The following is a 19,713-nucleotide window of genomic DNA, read 5'->3' on the forward strand; positions in this document are numbered from 1 at the left end:
CCGCGGGCTGGTATCCTCACTGCTGTCCTCCAGAAGTCTCTGAAACCACAAAGTGGAACCCTCAGGACTTGCTGGCGGCCCCTCCAGTGATGTGCATGTATGGGGGGGGCTGTCTCCTTCCATCTCTGTAGCGAACACTTCCACTGCCTCACCAACACCACTCGTCATCCACTATTCCTGCCAACGCAGACCTGACCCACCAGCTTCCTACTGCCCGTACCTGGGACTCTGATGGGAGCCTTTTTCTGGCAACAGGAGGTCGCTCAGCCCACACACCAGACAGGCTGGGAATGCTGGGAAGTTAGCACCCTTCCAGGGAAGGCTGAAGGGAGCAGCCTTCATGGATAAATACTCCAGCTTCCTTGCCCGGGGATGGGACAACTCCGAGGCAATGCTGTCTCCCAGAAGTTCCCAGCAGGACTGACCAACAGCTGCCCACAGCCGTAACTGCTTTTTTTTTTTTTTAACATATTTATTGGAGTATAATTGCTTTACAATGGTGTGTTAGTTTCTGCTGTATAACAAAGTGAATCAGCTATATGTGTACATATATCCCCATATCTCCTCCCTCTTGCGTCTCCCTCCCACCCTCCTTATCCCATCCCTCTAGGTGGTCACAAAGCACCGAGCTGATCTCCCTGTGCTATGTGGCTGCTTCCCACGAGCTATCGATTTTACATTTGGTAGTAACTGCTTTTTAACGTCCCCTCTGTTGGGTTCCTTCCCTTTCTTACCTCCCCACTCCTCTATCAGTGCTTCCCGTATCCCCTCCTAAATAAACTTCTTGAATTCAATTCTTTGTTTCAGGTTCTGTTTCTGGAAGAGTCCAACAGAAAAAACCCCAGCCAAAGACACCAAACCCAACCAACAATTGAGATCTCTCCTAGTTCTGTTGTGTACACATTTCTGGAGTGCAAGCTATGTAACAGGATATATCAGGTACTGTCCTTGTCCCTAGTAGGGAAGTCACACAGATAAAGTACTAGGCAAAAATACAAAGCAATATAAAGGAGTTTACTCTCTTGTGGGAGGTGGTTATCGGGGAAGGCTTTACAGTGGAGGTGACATCTGAGGTTTTAAAGGATGAATAGGAGTTCTCCAGGTAGACAAGAGGAAGATGGACAGCCTACTTAAAAATCCAGAAGTGTAAAAAGGCACAAGGTGTCCAAGGACCCATTAATAGTTGAGTATCTCTCATGTTGCTGGAGAATAAAGCACATTTTTGAGATGGTAAAGGAATTTTAAGAAGAATGAGGAGAGAATTGGAATAGCAGGAGATGTGGTTAAATAGGCAGGCAGAATCTTGCCTGTACAGCTGAAGGTGTTTTGATATTATCTTGGAAAGATCAGAAGATTTTAAGAAATTATCTTTTTTCTGATTGCATAAGTATCAAATGCTCATTGTAGAAAAGTTGTCAGATAAAGAGAAGTATAAAGAAGAAAATAAAATTACCTCAAATCCAGGGTTAATTAAATCACGTTGATGTGTTGTTGTCTCTCAGAGGAGTTTTATGCAGAAGAGTGAGGTGATCAGATGAGTTTTAGAAAAGGCTCTGGCAGCTGGTGAATATCATGTGGCTGGAAAGATACTGGACACGGGGTGACCAGCGAGGAGGCTGCTGCAGTGGAAGGCGATGGGTGGGCACCCTCTGTGGGGATGCTGCAGCAGTGGGAATGCGGCTTCGTAGCAGGTTTAAAGGTGGGATTCTCAGGACCAGTTGGATGGGACATGGGGTAGAAAACAGGAGGGGAACATGACTCCCAGAGAGATTCTGAGTGTCTCCATCCATAAGCTGGTGGAGGAGACACAGGCTGGGAGCCAGGAGACCTGGGTTCTCATTTCAACTCTGTCACTTCCAACCTGTGAGACTTCACAGCCAGTTTCCTGACCCCCAGAATGGAAAGATGATTCCATTCCTGCTTTCCTCATAGGCTTATCAAAATGGTCCACGGGTCAGAGGAGATGAACGTCCTTGATGGGCGTGGTTCCAGGCTTTCCTCCTGAAACCTCCTCCTTTCTCTGACCATCGGCCTCCAGAAGGCCAAGGCTGACCCACCACCCCACTATTTTTCCTTTTCTCTTCTCTCTGCATCCTTCACAGAGGACATCTGTCATGCTGGTCGCCCTGATGAAAATGCTCTAAACACCCTCATACACCACCATTAATTCATTCACCTTACATAACTGATGCCCTAGTATGTTCCAGATATTAGGAATATGGTAGTGTATAGGACAGCCAAGGTCCCTGCCCTCATGGAGCTCATAAGCCACCAAGAGGAGACATATAATAGATAAACAAATTTTAAAATTTGGTAGTGATGTAATGAAAGGAATAAAACAGGATGATAGGGTGATGTGATAGAGAGTGGGCATACACTTTCAATTTGAGTGGTCAGGAAGCGACCACCAAACTGAGACCTGAACAACTCAGGCAGAGGAAACAGCAAGTGTAAAGGTCCTGAGGTGGGTTTGAGCTTGGAATGTTTAAACAAAAGAAAGGTCGGTGTGCCTGGGCTTATTCAAACTCCTACCTATCCTGCTTAAGTGTTGTCACCTCTGTGAGGCCTTCTTGGATCACCACCCCGCCCCTTACTCGCTAATTCAGCTGCGCCCAATTTCCACACCCTTGTGGTCACAACTAATTCTGACCACGCTGATTTGTGATCAACTCTTTACACACTGGACTGAGAGCTCCTTGAAGCCAGGGACTATCTCCATAGCTCCACCAGCCAGCACGCTTCAGGCATATAGCAGGTGATCAGCATCTACTGATGAATGAATAAATTAACCAATAGGTAAACGAATGAATGAATATCAGGTCCAAATGGCTCACTTCTTTACTTGTTTAAGTGTCGCCTTCCCAAATTCCCTGGTCACACTGCAACTGCACCCTCCCCCCACACAGCACTCCCTATCCCCTCATAGTACAGATCACCTTCTGATATACTATATAATAATGTGTTTACTTGTTATGTTTCTTGTTTTCCCCTGACTCCCCCTGACAGATTGTAAACACCATCATGTCAGGGATTTTTTTTTTTTTTTTAAAGGGATTTTTGACTGAGTTGTCCACTAATGTATCTCAAGAGCCTAGAACAGTGCCTGGCACATAAAAGGCATATGTAGGAACACGTGAGCAAAGGGGTGCATGAATGGGTGAATAAATGAATGAATAGCGACTCTAAGCCTCATACAACAGGGGTCACAACCTCAAATCCCTTGCTAGCCTGCCCATAACAAACAGATGAAGGAGTAAGTGCCCAGTTGTGACCTTTCAATTCGAGCCAGCTAAACAAAACCCACCCAATGGCCTGCAGGCCCTCAGTGTGCCTTCCTAGGCATTGAACAGAATATTCCCATTTTGTTGGTGGAGAAACTCCGGCCAGGTAGTTTAAGTGGCCTGCGGCGGATGACCGAGCTGGTACTGAACCGTCATTGATCTCCCCAGTCCTTTCCCCGTCCCCTCTCAAACGCGACTCAGATCCTAGTTCTGAGAATCTCGCTCTCTTCCCGTAGTCAGAGGTCAGAGCCTGGTGCCCCCAGGAGCTGAGTCTGGTGTCCCAGTGCGTGCTGGAACGGGAATGGGCGCCCGGGTCCCGTGAGTCGCCGGGAGCGGGACTCCCGCCGTCCCCCGAGCCCGCGCCGCGCTCCCGCCCCTGCCCATCCCCGGCAGCGCTGTCAGTCTCCATTAGCGCTAACAGGCTCCAGACAGAGCGGGCCCGGCGCTGGGTTAATGCAATCGGCGCGTTACCTGGGGCGCAGGCTACATTACCAGCCCGGCCCCCACCCGGCACGGTCAGAACCAGCCAGCCTGCGCCCCGCCGGCCGCCCCGCGCTTTCAGCGCTCCTCGGGCCGCGCCCGAGCGCCACGCGGCGGAGCCCAGCCCCAGCCCCAGCCCGCGCCCCACAGCCTGGCGAGGCGAGGCGAGGCGGGTCCGGAGCAGGCAAGGCAGGGCGCACGGCAGCAGGGATCCCGTCGCCGCGGAACACGTGAGTGCGCCCTGCGCGCGGAACCGAGCTAGGTGTGCCGGGGAGGCCCAGGTTGGGATGCGCAGAGCTAGGGTGCCAGCGAGTTTGAAGTGCAGAGGTAATAAGTGTCCGGGGAGACTCCTGGGGCTCTCGGACGTGGCTCAGACCCGAGCCGAGGGTAGGGGGCAGCCAGCTGCACCCGGCCGGGTCACCGCCTTGGGAAACCTCTGCCTGGACGTGTCCAAACTCCGCCGTTTGGGGACAAGAGAGAGCGGGTGAATGAGGGAAGAGCTGCGGGGTGCCTAGCAGGATCCCTAGGGCGGCAGGGGCGGTCTCCACCTCGAAGTGCCGTCCCTGTCGGGCGCCCCACTACTCTGCTTCCAAATTTTTCCAACAGACGCGCGCCCTTTTCTAGGAACCTTGCGTCCGCTCAGCGCGCGCCGACCACAGTATCCCAACGCTCCCGGGAGGCCTTGGGAGGCGCAGGCAGGGTGGAAGGGCTCAGTGACCGCGTCTTTTCCTTTGATTCCAGCAGAGCCTCGGCGTGGTCCCAGTATCACCGACTCCCCTCTCGCCAGCCGCACCCATGCTTCTGGCGCGGATGAACCCGCAGGTGCAGCCTGAGAACAGCGGGGCGGGCCCGGGGTCGGAGCAGCCCCAGCGGAAGCGCAAAGCTGCAGAACTCTTGGTGGTGAAAGAGCGCAACGGCGTCCAGTGCCTCCTGGCGTCCCGCGACGGCGACGAGCAGCCCCGGGAAACCTGGGGCAAGAAAATCGACTTCCTGCTGTCGGTGGTCGGCTTCGCCGTAGACCTGGCCAACGTGTGGCGCTTCCCCTATCTCTGCTACAAGAACGGCGGAGGTGAGCCCCCTGACGGGCTGGGGGTTTGTACTTGGGAGGCTACCTGAAGTCCACAGCGGTGGCCGGGAGAGGAGCTGGGATACACACGGGAGGAGAAGAGGAGGCAGAAGGGCAAGTCTGGGACGCAGGAAGGGACTGGATAGGGCTCACGGAAAAAGGAGTCCCCTGTGGAACAGGGAAATCGAGGCATGACTTTGGACAGTGATAGGTGCATGCGTGGAAGGACCAGGTTGGGTGAGGAACTCTGACCTTTTGATGGTCCGCAGGAAGGGAGGTGGAGATCTGGAGAGCTCTTGACTGGGCGCCAAAAGTGCCCACGGTGACCCTAACTCCAGCACTCCAAGTTTGATAAAGGACTTGGGAACCCTGAAGGCACTTGGGAGGCCCTGCTCCCTTGGGGACGGAAACCCTGGAACAGAGACGCATAAAGAGAAGCTAGTGGCAGAGAGAACTCCACTCTCAGGTTGGTGGTCCTTTGGCTGGAGGGACCAGAGCACACAGCCTAGGCAGGATTGCATCAGTGGGTACCAAGAACTGGCCTAGTCCTTGAGACAGGAGGCCTGGGTGATTGGGATGAAGCCTCTACCTCCCGGGGTCCTGGCCACGTTGCAGGGTGGAGTGGGAGGAGGGCCTGGAGGAGACCCTAGTCCAGCAACCAGGCTCTCTCCCCCTCCCCCTGCTGGGTGACCAATTACTGTCTGCCCTGGGATGAGAGCCTAGAAATCAACTGTAGCCTACTCAGGGGGAAGAGTCCTGGGGGAAGCAGCCCAGGGGGCAGGATACTGGGGCCTAAAGCCCTAACTCCTTCCTGAGAGCTTTTGCCCAAACCACCCCAGACCTGCCCCCTTTGCTGGAATGAGCTCAGGAGTACCCTGTAGAGACCCTGGGAAAATGACCCAGAGGAAGAAGTCGGCAAAGGGGGGGCCACCAGCAACTGAAACACTTTTCTATCCATTGGGCCATCTGCCTGGCAGGGGCTCTGGCTCAGGACTCCAGGGGGTCAGAGGGAGGTAGGGTGAGGGTTGGGAGTTGGAGGGAAAGCTCATGACCTTGTTCCATAGGGTCTGGGACCCTGCTGATTGCTTCAGTGTGTACTCTGAACCCTTGCTTTGGGTGAGGAATGGAAAACACATGATCCAGAGGTGAAACTTTTCCTCGTTTGACTGCTGCAGCTTCTCAAGAGTTTCTGGTCAGGTTTAAGCATTCTGGCCCTTTGGACTCAAGGAGGGAGGAAATGCAGATTCTCTGTATTTTTAGCAGACAGGGAGATGAGGAATGAAGGACAGACTAAGAGAACCTAGGACACTCTGTCTAGCATGTCCTCCATGACTGTCCGACGCTGCATGTCCCTAGACAGCAGAAGGTTCTATCATTAATCCGCAATATTTATTAGGTTCCTCTTGGCATGAGGTACAGTGCTAGGCTCTGCAGGGGTCACCTAGATGTATTAACCACCACTTCTGCCTGCCAGGAGCTCTAGTCATCTAAGGGCTTCATTGTCATGCGCTCCACATCATTTCCATTGTTATAAGTATTTGTTGAAACTAAAAGCACCCCAGATGGCCAATTGAACACATCAGCTAGATGGATATTCTGGGGCTTTCACTGACACTGTCCGCTCACTTGGCCACCGCCACCAACTGAGAGTGCCTGCTGTATGCCAGGTAGTCTGTACCAGGCGCCCAGGGCACCAAACACAGCACATTTGTCACACGTTCCAATTTTTAGGTGAAGTTGGCCAGAAGCTCCCTCTCCTAGGCTTGCTAGCCCTGCACATCACCCATCCTGAGTTGCTGAGTGATTTGTCTCTTTGTGGGTCTGTCTTCCAAACAGACTGGGGCACATTGAGCGCAGAGACTGTGGCTTTTTCATGCCTGTATTTCTAATGCCCAAGATAAGGGCTAGATCCTGGCAATGTGGTAGAAGGTGCCCAACAAACTTCTGTTGAATGAAAAAAATGAATGAAATGGTTCAAGGCCTCAGAGACCTAATGCCTACCCAGGAACAGCAGAACCCCTGCCTCCACCGGCAGGAACTAACAAAGTGAGGCAGCCTGTGCTGGTGGGAGGCAGGGTCAGCACCTAGAGATCAGAAGCCCTGGCTGTGGAGTCCTGGGTCCCAGCTTCTAGCTGTGTGACATTGGGCAACTCTCCAAGCCTCCGCTTCCTCATCTGTCAAATGGAAACAATGGTGTTCAACTCAGAGGGTTGTTGTGAGGACTCAATGTGATAATGCTCTGCAGGGCCTGGCATGAAGTACGGCCTTAGTAAAGATAGCTGCCGCCTCTTATTCACATCCTTGGGATGATGCGTGAGATGGATGGGAGAGGTGTTGTGCTCTAAAGGCCTGAGTAGAGGCTGCTTAGGAAAGACTCGGAGGAAGTGAGCTGTGTGGTTGGAACTCAGCTCCTTGGGACAGATGGAGCACGGACAAGCCTGGGGAAGGGAGCAGGTCTACTAGTTGTGCAAGAATGCAGGAGGGATCGTCTCTGAGATTAGGAGTGCAGACTGGCTGAAGGGCAAGCCGGGAGAGATAAGGGTGGAGAGGCAAGTTGGGGCCAGGCTATGGAGACCTTGGCTGGCAGGCTACGGGGTGGGGAAGTTATACGAGTGAATTTCCATTTCTGCCTAGGATGTCTATGTCTGGCACAATGGAGTGGTGCAGCCCCACATCTCAGAGTCTGAGGCAGCTCCTGTTCTAACTTACTCCGCACCCCTCCAGGGGATGCTTGGCTGGCCCCTTCTGGGCTTTGTCTCTGCTGAGACCTCCTGGCTGCTCCTTGTGGATCAATTCTCATCCAGCAAGTATAAAGTCAGCCCTAGAGATGGGCAAGCAGGTTGGCAGGTGGATATCCTGTAATTCTAGAAGCAGCCAAAAGACCCAAGTTCAAATCCCATCTCTGTCACTCTCTCTGAGCTCAAGTTCCCCGCTACAGCTAGAGGTGAGCTTGGATGACCCCCAAGATCTGTCCCTCTCCAGTGCCTGGCTCAGCACTGCACCCAAGCCAGGACTCACGCACCCTGTTATTTAACAGGCTGTGTTCTCTTCTGGTGCCAGTATTAACACGGTAACCTCCAAGTCCAGCTGTTCATGCTGGCCCAGACTGGAGGATGTTTTGAAATGATAAAGGTGCCAATAGTTTAGGCCCCTGGCTAATATTTTTTGAAGGAATTACTGAGAAAGATCAGCCTGTCCGAACATCTTCCCATAAGCCAGCTGCTGGTTTGCACGGGGGCAAGTGGCTTCCTTCCAGCCGGGAAAGCCACTCTTGGAAATTCCAAGGCTTTGTTCAGAACCTTCTCAAACAGGGAGGCGATGCCAGTGGGGCTCTTTCCAAGGTCCTCCGCTCCTGTGGTCTTGGGCCAGGCCTGTGTTGGTCCCCAGGGAGGAGTGGACAGATCCATCGAGTCCCCGTGTCTGTCTCCTTGCCATGGAAGAGGCCACTCTGAATTATCCTTTGTAAATGACAGCTTCTGTTTGAGATGTGTCCGGCTGACAGTTCTGAGCCGTCAGAGATGTCCTTTAGGTTCAGACAGACCTGAGTTTGAATCTGAGCCTGACATTTCCCAGAAGTGTGGCCTCGGACAAGGCACTCGTCGTCTTTGGACCTCAGTTTCCTTGTGCAGAAAAGGAAGGAGACTGCCTCTTCCCACAGGGTGATATGACATTAGATATAATATAAGCAAAGTACTTACAACAGTGTCTGACACGTAGTAGGGGCTCAATAAATGAAATTGTTGCTGTTACTTTTATTGTTCAATGATTTTTAACTGCTAGACCCAAGCTAGATACAGGAGTAGGGCAGGGTCCTGATTTTGGAGCAGATTTGATTCTAAGAGGAAGTTAGAAGGGATATAAGGCTGGAAAGTAGTCACACTTGGGCCTGGGATTTCTAACAGCCTAACCTTATCCCACTGTTTTTTCCCTACCTGGAAAATGGGGATTGACATTCCTATATGGGGTCCCATGAGATATGTAGTTCTGGGTCCCAAATGGGGTTCCCTTCCTTCCTCAAGTGAGCTCAGGGTCTCAGGTACCCACAGACCTTTGGGAATCCTCTTGGCCAAAATATCTGGGGTTCTTGAGGTCAAGTGAGAGGCGGTGACGGGTACAAAAAGCAGGAGTTTGCAAACTCATCGCCCTGACGTTGGGCCTGGCTGCAGGGGGCCATCTACACCCTGAGCTTGCCAAGCCTGATGCTGATTGTTCAGCACGGATGTACATGAGCCAGCCAGCTGGTATGGCCCTTCGGCTAACAGGTTTGCAGGAATGAGGCATTCATCAGGGGCTGGAGCTGAGACCGTGATCTGGCATTACCAACATGATTTGGCCCATTGCTCTGAGCTGACCAAAAAGATCTAGAGGGGCTGTTTTCAACAAGGTGGGATTTCATAGGGATAAATGTCACATCCTGCCCTGTGGTCCCAAACCCAACTGCCTAAGTAAGGATTAGGCCACAGCACAAGTGGAGAAAGGCCCCGGGGCTTTCATTAGCTGCATCCTCTGTGTGAGTCACTGCCGGGATCCATTTATTTAACCAAAAAACCCACTTACTAAATGCCCGTCATATGCCAGGAATATAGAGATGAGCAAAAGGCAATCCCTGCCTTTAGGGAGCTCATAGTCTATTACAGATACTCTACGAGTTAATGTCATTTTCAATTCTGTTATTGGAGGTACTATATCCCAAATCAGGGAGGTGAGGTTCCACTCTGTTCTTTGTGAGTTATATTTCCTTCTCTAATATAGTTCTGACCATTCCAAACACCCTGTAATTTGTTCCTCTTAAAGAGACCAGGATGGAAGAGATGGGAGACCAGAATCTTCGAGGAGCTTCATTAGTAAGAATCAAGTCAGATCCTGCAAAGTTGACAGCTGAGGGAGAATTGTCACAGGAGGAGGGGTAGCCTCAACTCCAGTTTCCCTGAATTTCACCCCCACTGACCTCCTTAGAGGAGCGGGGTTTAATCTACCAGAGGAGCAAGCATGTTTCCTCATTGGAACTGTCCTGCTCTCAGAGCTAGGGTCCAGAGATCAGCTGGAAGAACCCAAAGTGAAGATGAGGGAGCAACCCCTTGTGGGACCAGAAAAGCCAGTCCTCATCACTTGGTAGATCATTCTGTAGAATCCCCTCTTGGAATAGCAGGGGCTTATGTAGAGGCGTGTATAGGTGCTGCTGGCTAGTCTCAGTAGCGTGCAGGGGATGGAGTGAAGAGGTGCAAGACTCCACTTGGGCTGAGGTCCCGGGAACTCTGAGGCCAGTGGGCAGAGCCCCACAGTGGTCGCTGAGGGTCCTAAGGAGAAGGTCGGTCTTGGGGCAGAGAAGACACAAGTTGACACCACATGGCTCAGCTACCCTACCCACGGCAGAGAGTCTGTGTTGACAAACTTGAATGACCTGGGCGTGATTTGTTATAGGAACAGGCATGGTTCCTTACAGAAATGGCCACTGGCAAAGACTCAGAGGGGGACCCTACGCCTGGCACCCAAAGGGCACAAAGGATTGCTTTGGAAAAGTCTGATTTGTTTTGTTCTGGAGGACAGAATGAAGGCAGTAGGTGGAGGCTGCAGGGAGAGGGATTTAGGAGAAGGGAGGAAGCAGAGCTGGCCAGACGGAGAGGTTGGGCTGCCAGGGTCAGCAAAGCCTCAGCTGACCATGGTGTCCTCTGAAGCTGGGATGGCCCTTCAGACTAGTCCTGAGTTGGGGTGAGGGGGCCAGGACTGTATGCCCCAGGGTCCATCGGTCATTGGATGCCAGCTGCCCTGGGAAGGGAATGTGGCCTTGGGCGAGGCAGCTGGCTTCAGCCGAGGCAATTCCCAAAGGGCTGCAGCCGAGGGCTGAGCAGTCCCAGCTGCGGGGGAACAGGTCCTTCATTCTTGAAGGAGAATCTGGGCCGTACCGCCGGAGCCCTTTTTGCTCATGGGGCTGGCTGTGGCCTGAGGGAATCCTTGGATCTACTCCTCGTGGTCAGCAATCTTGTTTGGACACGAGGAGGAGTAGCCAGCCTCACTTGGGATGGGGGCATGAGTTGCCCAAGCAACTTGCCTCAAAATCCTTCCGTGCTGAGAGCCTCTGTGCTGTGCTCTGCAGAGGACCCAGCCACCTTCAACCTCACGGGCGATCCCTTGCTTGTGGTTTCCAGTCTACAAAGGCGCATCCCAGCTGCTCTTACATGTGATGGCAGGACATGCTTCCCATTTACAGAGCACCTCAGTGCCAGGGACTTCACCTCCGTTATCTCTAACGATCACAGCAAACCAGTGATGCAGGTATTATCCCCCCTTACAAAGGGGGAACCAAAGCTCAGAGAAGTCACATTGGCTCAAGGTCACAAAGCCATAAATAGCATGGTTGGGGGCCAGGATTACCTCAGATCGAGGCAAGGGGGTAAGAGGAAAACTCCATTTTTATACACATTCTACAGTCTTTTAACACCAAATCTGTAGGGGTTTTCCTAACACCAACCCATCCTCCAACTTTGGGGTGGGTGTCCTACCGTTCAATTCTGACACTACCTGCAGTTAGTGCAGACCCCACAGGTTAGGGCTTAGTCTCACAAGAATTCTTTCACTTCACATGCCAGTCACAAGGGTCAAGATGTCACCTGTGCTTCTGACCAACTGGCTATAATCAGGGGTTCCCATGACCCCCTCTGCAGGTTTGATAATTTGCTATAACAGCTCACAGAACTCAGAGAAACATTTGCCAGTTTGTTATAAAGGATATTATAAAGGGTACAGGTAAACAGCCAGGTGAAGAAGTACACAGAGGGTGAGGTATGGAAGGGTCCTGAGTGCAGGAGCGTCTGAGCCCGTGGAGATGGGGTGCGCCACCCTCCTAGTACGTGCATGTGCTCACCAGTGCGTCAGTCCGGAAGCTTTCCAAACGCCCTACGTTCGGGATATTTATGAAGGCTCCTCACAAAGGCATGATCGATATTAACTCAATCTCCAGCCCCTCTTCCTTCCCTGAAGGGTGGGCGTGGGGCTGAAAGTCCTAAGCCTCTAATCATGGCTTGATCTTTCTGGGGACCAGCCCCCATCCAGAAGCCCACCAAGAGTGGCTTCATTAGAACAAAAGACACTCCTATCACCCAGAAAATCCCCAGGGATTTAGGAGCTCTGCGTAAGATGCTCCTGTCACCCCCATCACTCAGGAAGCTGCAGGGGTTTTAGGAGTTCTGTGTCAGGAGTCCAGAGCAGAGACAGGGGGTCTGCCCTGGACCCTGTGCTTCGGAGAGCAGAGAGGGCCCTGTGCCCTGCTCTGCCCTCCTCTCCGCCTCACCCAGGCCAGGGCTGAGAGGGCCTGCCCACCCAGAGCACTGATTCTAACCCCCATCAAACTCCAGGTACCTGGACTCCGGAATTCCCTGCCCAAACACTCCAACATCCACCCACCCCAGTCTACAAGGTCCTCTTACCTGGACCCTGCTTCCCCAGCCTGGGCTGTGTTACAGGCCTGCACAGCCCCAGGCCCAAGGGGAAGCCAGAGGCCCCCTGTCTGCAGAGGCTGTGGACAGAGCTTAGACGTGTGGGCACAAGAGTCCACACGTACGTGCAGAAGGCCTCACACACTGCTGGTTGGAGCTGAGGTGGGGATGAAGCAGGGTGCGGCCTCCCCCCCAGGCCTCCACACTCCAGCACAAAGCTCCAAGAACTGGGGATTCCAGATTTGAACTTTATAATAGAACCATGCTGAGTTGTCAAGGTAGGATGATAGAGCAGGTTTGGTTCAACAGCTGTGGCCTGAGTTGTCACCTTTAAATGTGTAGATATCGCAGGGTAAGTCTCCACGGGTGCTCTTGTCCCCATTTCTGCAAGTCGGGTGGGCCTGCTGCAGGCAGCCCTGTCTCTACTGAAATCTCACCTTCTTTTGCACCCTGATGTCTATACCCTTGGGGTACTTGGGGAGCGGGGACAAATCTGGCTACCGTAGGCATTGACCGAGGTTTTCTTGGAATTCCGGTGAAAGCCACGGGCAGTGAGAACCCATAGCTGAGCTGCAGGCACCAGGCGAACAGTTCTGTGGGTTTTCGCTTCTTAAGGTATCAGGATGTGGCCAGTTTGAGGAATCCTGCCCTCCCCCAACTGGGAAGCTGGTCCAGTGAGGTCTCAAGGGACCCTCCTGTCCCTCCTGCAGCCCCTCCCTGATCACAGTCTCTCCACCCCCCCACCAGGCCTGGCCCGCACCTCCTCTTGCTGAGCCACCTCCCACAGGCATCCCGTCCCCTCCCCTGGGGTCCTCCTCACCCACCAGGGGTCTGCTCCAGCACTTCCCACTCTGAACTGAGTGACCGCTGGCTTCCCTTTTCTGAGGACTTGGCATTTGCACAGAGGAGTCCAGAACCCCTCTCTGACCAGCAGGGTTCCTCTCTAATGCTGGGGCATCAGGCAGTGTGTGCCAGACAGATGCTTTTCTCACTGAATTCATCCGAAGGCCACGGGTCGGAGTCCCTTTTGCAGCTGACAGTCTTTTCTTCCTGTGTTCGTGTGAGTGTGTTGACGTGCAGAATCCGTGTGTAGCTTTGCATGAAGATGTACAGGTGCGCATCTGTGTATGTGTGTGGATGTTGGAGACTCCTAGGAGCTGAGACCCTCAGGAGGTCTGCCCCTGTCAGCCCAGCCAGAGCATTCCAGAGCCAGGATTCTGGGCCTGTAGCTCCTTAGGTTCTCAGCTCTCTGGCCCTGCATGAGGCTGGATAAAGCTGACACTGCCACGCATGGAGATGAGGCAGGGCCGTGGGAATGTGGCAGTTATGAGCCTTGCAGAGCAGTACCTTCTAGGAAGTTTGCAACCATCCTCGGTGTCCCAGGAGCTGCTGCAGGGCTGTTTCTAGGAGAAGCATCCTTAGCTGACCTCAGGCACCCCCGAAACCTCTTTCTGACTCTTCAGCTCTGTCCTGGCTTCCTCCAGATCTTTCTGCAAGGGGGCTTGGGCCATCTCCCTGGTCGATGTCCTCTTTTAGAATAAGACACTGGCCACTGGGCAGCTTTCTGGTTTTCATTCGTACTCAGCCATTCCATCATTCTTGAACGTTCCCCGTCTGTTCCCACCTGAAGCTTTGGCTGGCCCGCATCAAATGCCAGCTTGATGGGCTTGTGCAGACCCATCATCTTTCCTCCTCTCCTTCCACTGGAACTCCCAGCCAGCACAAGAGGAGATGAATCTCAAACTGGGCAATTTACCTACCTGTTGGCAGTGCCACCCAGAGGGTTAGAGTTGAGAAAACTGGCCAATGTGAGATCCCTGGTGAATTGGCTGGTGTTGCTCGTTCCTCTGGTTGTAGAAAAGAACATCTAGTTGACAGCGGCAAACCACGGTGCCAAGATCTGAGCCGTGACTCCTGGCTTTTTCCTTACCTGTTGTCCCTTGGGCCACTGACTTCAGTCTTCAGGCCTGTTAAATACTCTAATACGTCTATTTCCCTTACTCTCTGGCTCCAGACCCCCAAGGGCAGTGACAGGCGGCCACAAGGCAGAGTGGGGCTCCGACAGATCCAGATGTGGAGCCAAGCAAGCTTACTTACTAGTTTGGACAAGGATCTTGACCTTTCTAAGCCTCAGTTTCCTCATCTTTTACATGGGATTGGTGGTAATTCTCAGGGATGGTTTTAAAGGAATAATTATGCAAAAACTTAGTGTGTGGCTTGGCATATAACGGAGGCTTAATAAATGGTACTTGTTACTTTCACCAGCTCCACCGTCACCACCACCACCCCGACCTCCATCAGCAACACCAGCATTGCTATCAGCAGCGTGAACAGACGTGGGTTCCAGTGCCAGACTAGCCCTCTCTGTGTGGGGAAAGAGAAGGGTGGAGATTGAGAGTAGAAATGAGGAGGGGAGGAGAGAGGTTGGCATGTGGCCGTTTCAAAGAAGTCCAGCCTGGAGCAGGGGCTGGAGGCTTGGACCAGCCCATGACCAGCAGACCAGCTGGCTCAGCTGGCCCCAGAGTCCCAGTTTCAGATCACCCTCCACCAAGCCTCTATGCAGACTCATGTCCTCCATCGAGGCTGGGATATTCTGGAATCAGCAGAATATTTGGGGACTGGCTCTGGAGCTCTGGAGCCAGGCAGACCTGGGCCCAAATCCCAGATCTATCACTGACCAGTTGGGTGAACTTAGACAAGTCACTTAATTTCTCTAAGCCTCAGTTTCCTCCTCTGAAAAATGGGTATAGCAGTTGCCACCTGAGACGGTTTCTGGGTAGGGTAAATGGGATCACAGATGTCCAGTGCCCAGTGCCCTGCTTGATACATAGGAGGTACTCATGTTCCAGTGGTTTCTTCCCTACTGCCCACCCTGCTGGTCCGTCTCCTGCTTCAGAAGGACTGGGTCTCAGAGCACTGCGGCCAAAACTTCATGCTTTGTCCCTAAGAGCCCTGGGCTTCCTGAGGAGAAGCCCTGGGAGGAAAGTGGAGACTGACAGTCTGAGTAGCTGGGGGAGTTTGACTCTGGGTGCATGCGACTTTGCCACAATTCTCTGCTAGCCTGGAGCCCCAGTTTCCACATCTAAAATGGCGGTAGTAATACTTTTAGGGTTGTTGTGAAGATGGAATGAGACATTGCATGGAACACAGTGCCTGGAACACAGCAGGGAATATTATATTCCTAATATTATCATCGTTACGTATTTCCCGGTTTCTGCACTTTCCTAGTGTGGGCGGGTCAGAGAGTGTTTGGTTTCCAAGATTACGACATCTCAGCCAAAGGCCAATGGCGAGAGGAGTGTGGATCTGGCCTGGCCACCTCCGGTTGCACCAGGCCAAGGAGCAGCCTAGGCTGACGTGGCAAGTACCCCTGTGAGTCACCTCACGGCGTCAGAGCCCGTTAAGCTCACCCCAGGCTACCAGGCATACCGAGAACTGTCTCTGGAACTCAGACGTGTCTAATTCTACCAGGAATTTTCCCAGGGATTTTCTGCTGCCCATTGCCAAGGGCTCCCTGTAGCTTCGGCAGTGTTCTGGGTGGGCATCTTCCCTGGTCAGAGACTTGAGCCTCTGGCCTCTTTGCTCCAGTGTTTGTTTACCTTCAGCCAGCAGTAACAGAGTGAGCTTGATGGGTTGGAAGACATGAATGCGAATCCTGCTTCTGTCACTTAGCAACAGTGCAAACAAAACCAATTCGACTCCCTTCTCTGCCTTCAGTTTCCCCTGGGGGGAGATAATGACCCTCTCTGATTATTTCTGTGAGCTGATGTGAGACTAAGGACAATCCAGTGAGGTCATGTTTGGGAAAACCCGAGGTGACCTTAAACTGATACAGACATGAGCAAAATGAAAACTCAGTCATATGTAACTTTGGGCACTGTCTCTCCCTCTCTGGCCTCAATTGCCTTCCCTATAAAAGGAAGGGTTTGGGGTGATTGGCATTCCCCAGAGTTGTGATTCATGAAAGGAAGGGTTCTATGTTGAAATTAATTTGGTAAAGACTGCACCTGATCTCCCTCATAGCCCGTCACAGCTTGTGCTTGTGTATCAAAGGCTAGGAGAATCCTGCAAGAAACAAGCCTATTTAGCTTTTTTTTTTAATTATTTTTTTAAATTGACTTTTGGCTGCTTTGGTTCTTTTGTTGCTGTGCATGGCTTTCTCTAGTTGCGGCGAGCGGGGGCTACTGTTCATTGCGGTGCGCGGGCTTCTCATTGCAGTGGCTTCTCTTGTGGAGCACGGGCTCTAGGTGCACGGGCTTCAGTAGTTGTGGCACGCGGGCTCAGTAGTTGTGGCTTGCAGGCTGTAGAGCACAGGCTCAGTAGCTGTGGCGCACGGGCTTAGTTGCTCTGCGGCATGTGGGATCTTCCCAGACCAGGGCTCGAACGAACCCATGTCCCCTGCATTGGCAGGCGGATTCTTAACCACTGCGCCACCAGGGAAGCCCAAGCCTATTTAGCTTTGATGAACACAGATTTTACTAATTTGAGCACAGAACCTCATTATTATGATTATGATTATGACTATTGCTATAACTATTATTATGTTATGGTTATTTGTATTAACTGCTCTGATTTACCTACCACAAGACATCCCTTGAGAAGTGGCCGGGTGACATGAATGAGGACCCTCACAGCTCTGGCTGACATGGGTCCACACACGCTGAGGGGCAGGCCCCAGGCTGGCAGGGATCGAGGGGCTCACGCTCTGCTTCCGTGTCTTCCAGGTGCCTTCCTGATCCCGTACACCCTGTTCCTCGTCATCGCTGGCATGCCCCTGTTCTACATGGAGCTGGCTCTGGGCCAGTACAACCGGGAGGGGGCAGCCACTGTGTGGAAGATCTGCCCATTTTTCAAAGGTAAAGAAGGAATCTGGGGGAGTCAAAGGTTGTTCTACAAGACTTCTGTGTGCCCCTGGAGAATCTGCTCCAAAGGTGGGATCTGCGGTAGACCAACTCTCTCGAGAATTACAGTTATTGGCAAGGTCAAGCGCGTCCGCCATTCAAAGTAACATGGAACGCATTGGGGGGCGTCAGGAACAGCTTTAGCCTAGAAAGTCTGGAAATCTGGGCTCCAGTCCAGGCTGTACAGCTGAGTGACCAGAGGGAGTCTGTTTTCCTGAATGGAAAAAACTCATAGAAGTGTCAGAAGTACCCAGCACGCATACCACTACTCTCCCCTCTTGCTCCCATGGCAGACATGATAAGTGGATCACGTGCCTTTCCACCGTGGGCAAGGGGCTTCATTCCGCTGGGAGAGAATGTTATCATGCCTCAGTGTTATCCTGCCCAAGGGGTGGGGGGAGCTGGGATACTTATGCTCCAACACCTGACCCGGCTGCTCCCTGGGTCATTAAAGGTCCTGGCACTTTTGCCGTGCCTGATGAGTGGATAGAAGGGGCTCCAGGGGCAAGAGAGAGCCCTCAGGCAAAGGAATGGGGGGTGGGGCCCTAGGGGATTTAGGGCTCTGACAATCTGCTACAGAAAAAAAGAGAGGTGTGGGGGGTCGGGCAGTGCAATGGTTGGAGCCAGCTCCCCAGGAGAGGTGGTTCTGGGGAAGCCCCTGCCTGACCCCCTCTGCCCCCCACCCAGGAGTTGGCTACGCTGTGATCCTCATTGCACTCTACGTTGGCTTCTACTACAATGTCATCATTGCCTGGTCACTCTACTACCTCTTCTCCTCCTTCACCCTTCACCTGCCCTGGACTGACTGCGGCCATGCCTGGAACAGCCCCAACTGCACCGATCCCAAGCTCCTCAACAGCTCCGTGCTGGGCAACCATACCACGTACTCCAAGTACAAGTTCACGCCGGCAGCAGAGTTTTATGAGTAAGTCATCAACCCCTTGTCCTGTTCACACGGGCGCATCGAGACCTGTGCTGGGCAGGACCTGAGCCAAACGCTAAGGAAAACCACAGGAGGGGAGGGGGCCACGCCAGTCACTGTAATGTTTACTCAGCAGCCACCACAGGCCTGATCCTGGCTAGGAGCCAAGGATACAGCCGTGGACAAAGCTTGAGGAGCTTGTGTTCTGGCACAGAATGGGGGTGGGGAGACAACACGCTAGCAAAAAGGTAAGGAAGCAAGAACACTGTACGGCGTGAACATGCCCTTCAGGAAATCAAACACATTTTAGGGAGTATAAGTGCTCTTAAGGAACTAAAACCAGTGCTACACAGTGATTGTGTAGGGAAAAGGAACTTTAGTGCAGGTGGTCAGGGAGGGCTTCTAGGAGGAGGTGTCGTAAGAATTGATGAAGTCAGCCAGGGGAACACCTAAGGGCTCAGCTGGTAGATGATGGAGCTGCAGCTTGAACCCAAGTCGATCTGATCCTGAAGCTGTCACCTGGTCCCCCCTGTGCTGCTGTCTCTCTGGAGCTTCCATGCGTGAAAGTAGCCAGAGTTTGTGAGTGAAATTTAGGAAGCGGGAGGAAGGCCAGCTGTGTACAGCTTAGAGAAATTATATGGACTATGTGCATGAGAGGCACTGACTGGTGGTAGAAGACAGAACATCTTTTAAAAAAAGAAACATTTTATGTTGAAATCATTTTAGAGGTAGAAAAAAGTTGCAAATGTAGTACACAGAGCCCCTGTAGACCCTTCACCCAGTTTCCCCTAATGTTGACACCTTATACAAACATAGTGCAATGATTGAAATCAGAAAATTAACATGGATTAACTAACCTGCTAAAGACTATTTTTGAATTTGTCAGTTCTCCCACTAATGTCGTATCCTGGTCCAGGATCCAACCTAGAGTCCCATGTGGCATTTAATTGTCACATCTCCTTAGTCTCCTCCAATCTGTGAGAGTTCTTTAGTCTTTCCTTGAGTGTAATGCCCTTGATGCTTTTGAAGAGCACTGGTCAGTTTTTCTATAAAATAGCCCTCAGTGTGGGTTGGTCATTGTTTTCTCCTGATTAGACTGAGTTTAACATTTTTGGCAAGAATAACTTGGAAATGACATTGTGTCCTTCTCGGTGCATATCATATCGGGGGTACAGGATGCCAGTCTCTTATTACTAGGCATGTTGACCTTGATCACTCGGCTAAAGTGCCATCTACCAGCTTTCTCCTGTGCAGAGGTAGCATTATTCTCTGTAATTAGTAAGTGTCTTCTGGGAAGTTACTTTGAGGTTATGCAAATATCTCATTTGTCATCAGACTTTTGCCCACAGTTCTTACCATCCTTCAATGAGTCTTGCAAATGAGGATTATTATTTATAGTGTTGGTCTAAAGCGATTTCTACTCCCATCATTCCCTCTAGATTAATTGAAGAGAAAAGTCCCTTTTCCCCTATTTATTCATTCGTTCGTTTACTCATTTATTCATTTGTATCAGTATGGGCTCATTGGTGTTTATTTAATTCTGTGGTTTTAACCCATAGCCATCATTATTTATTTTGTTACTCCCTAGAATCCTCTCAACCTCTACTCCATCCTTTTAAGTCCTTGAGGT

The 19,713-nt window shown here is 52.0% G+C and overlaps 1 protein-coding gene across 7 annotated transcripts in view; it reads left to right on the forward strand.

Moving 5' to 3' along the window:
* Positions 1-19,713, forward strand: part of SLC6A2 (solute carrier family 6 member 2) — a 58,107-nt gene that overhangs the window by 15,236 nt on the left and 23,158 nt on the right. For 5 of the 7 annotated variants that reach the window (XM_082436965.1, XM_082436961.1, XM_082436962.1 and 2 more), the window contains 4 exons: positions 808-939; positions 4,503-4,830; positions 16,985-17,116; positions 17,849-18,086. In XM_082436965.1, the coding sequence (XP_082293091.1) occupies positions 808-939; positions 4,503-4,830; positions 16,985-17,116; positions 17,849-18,086 (830 nt within the window). Of the gene's footprint in view, positions 1-807; positions 940-3,530; positions 3,992-4,502; positions 4,831-16,984; positions 17,117-17,848; positions 18,087-19,713 lie in introns of those variants that run through there. The other 2 variants (XM_082436967.1, XM_082436966.1) reach the window with 2 other exon arrangements.

The sequence above is a fragment of the Balaenoptera physalus genome (genome assembly GCF_965194825.1).
Source record: "Balaenoptera physalus genome assembly, chromosome: 19".
Classification (NCBI taxonomy): domain Eukaryota; kingdom Metazoa; phylum Chordata; class Mammalia; order Artiodactyla; family Balaenopteridae; genus Balaenoptera; species Balaenoptera physalus.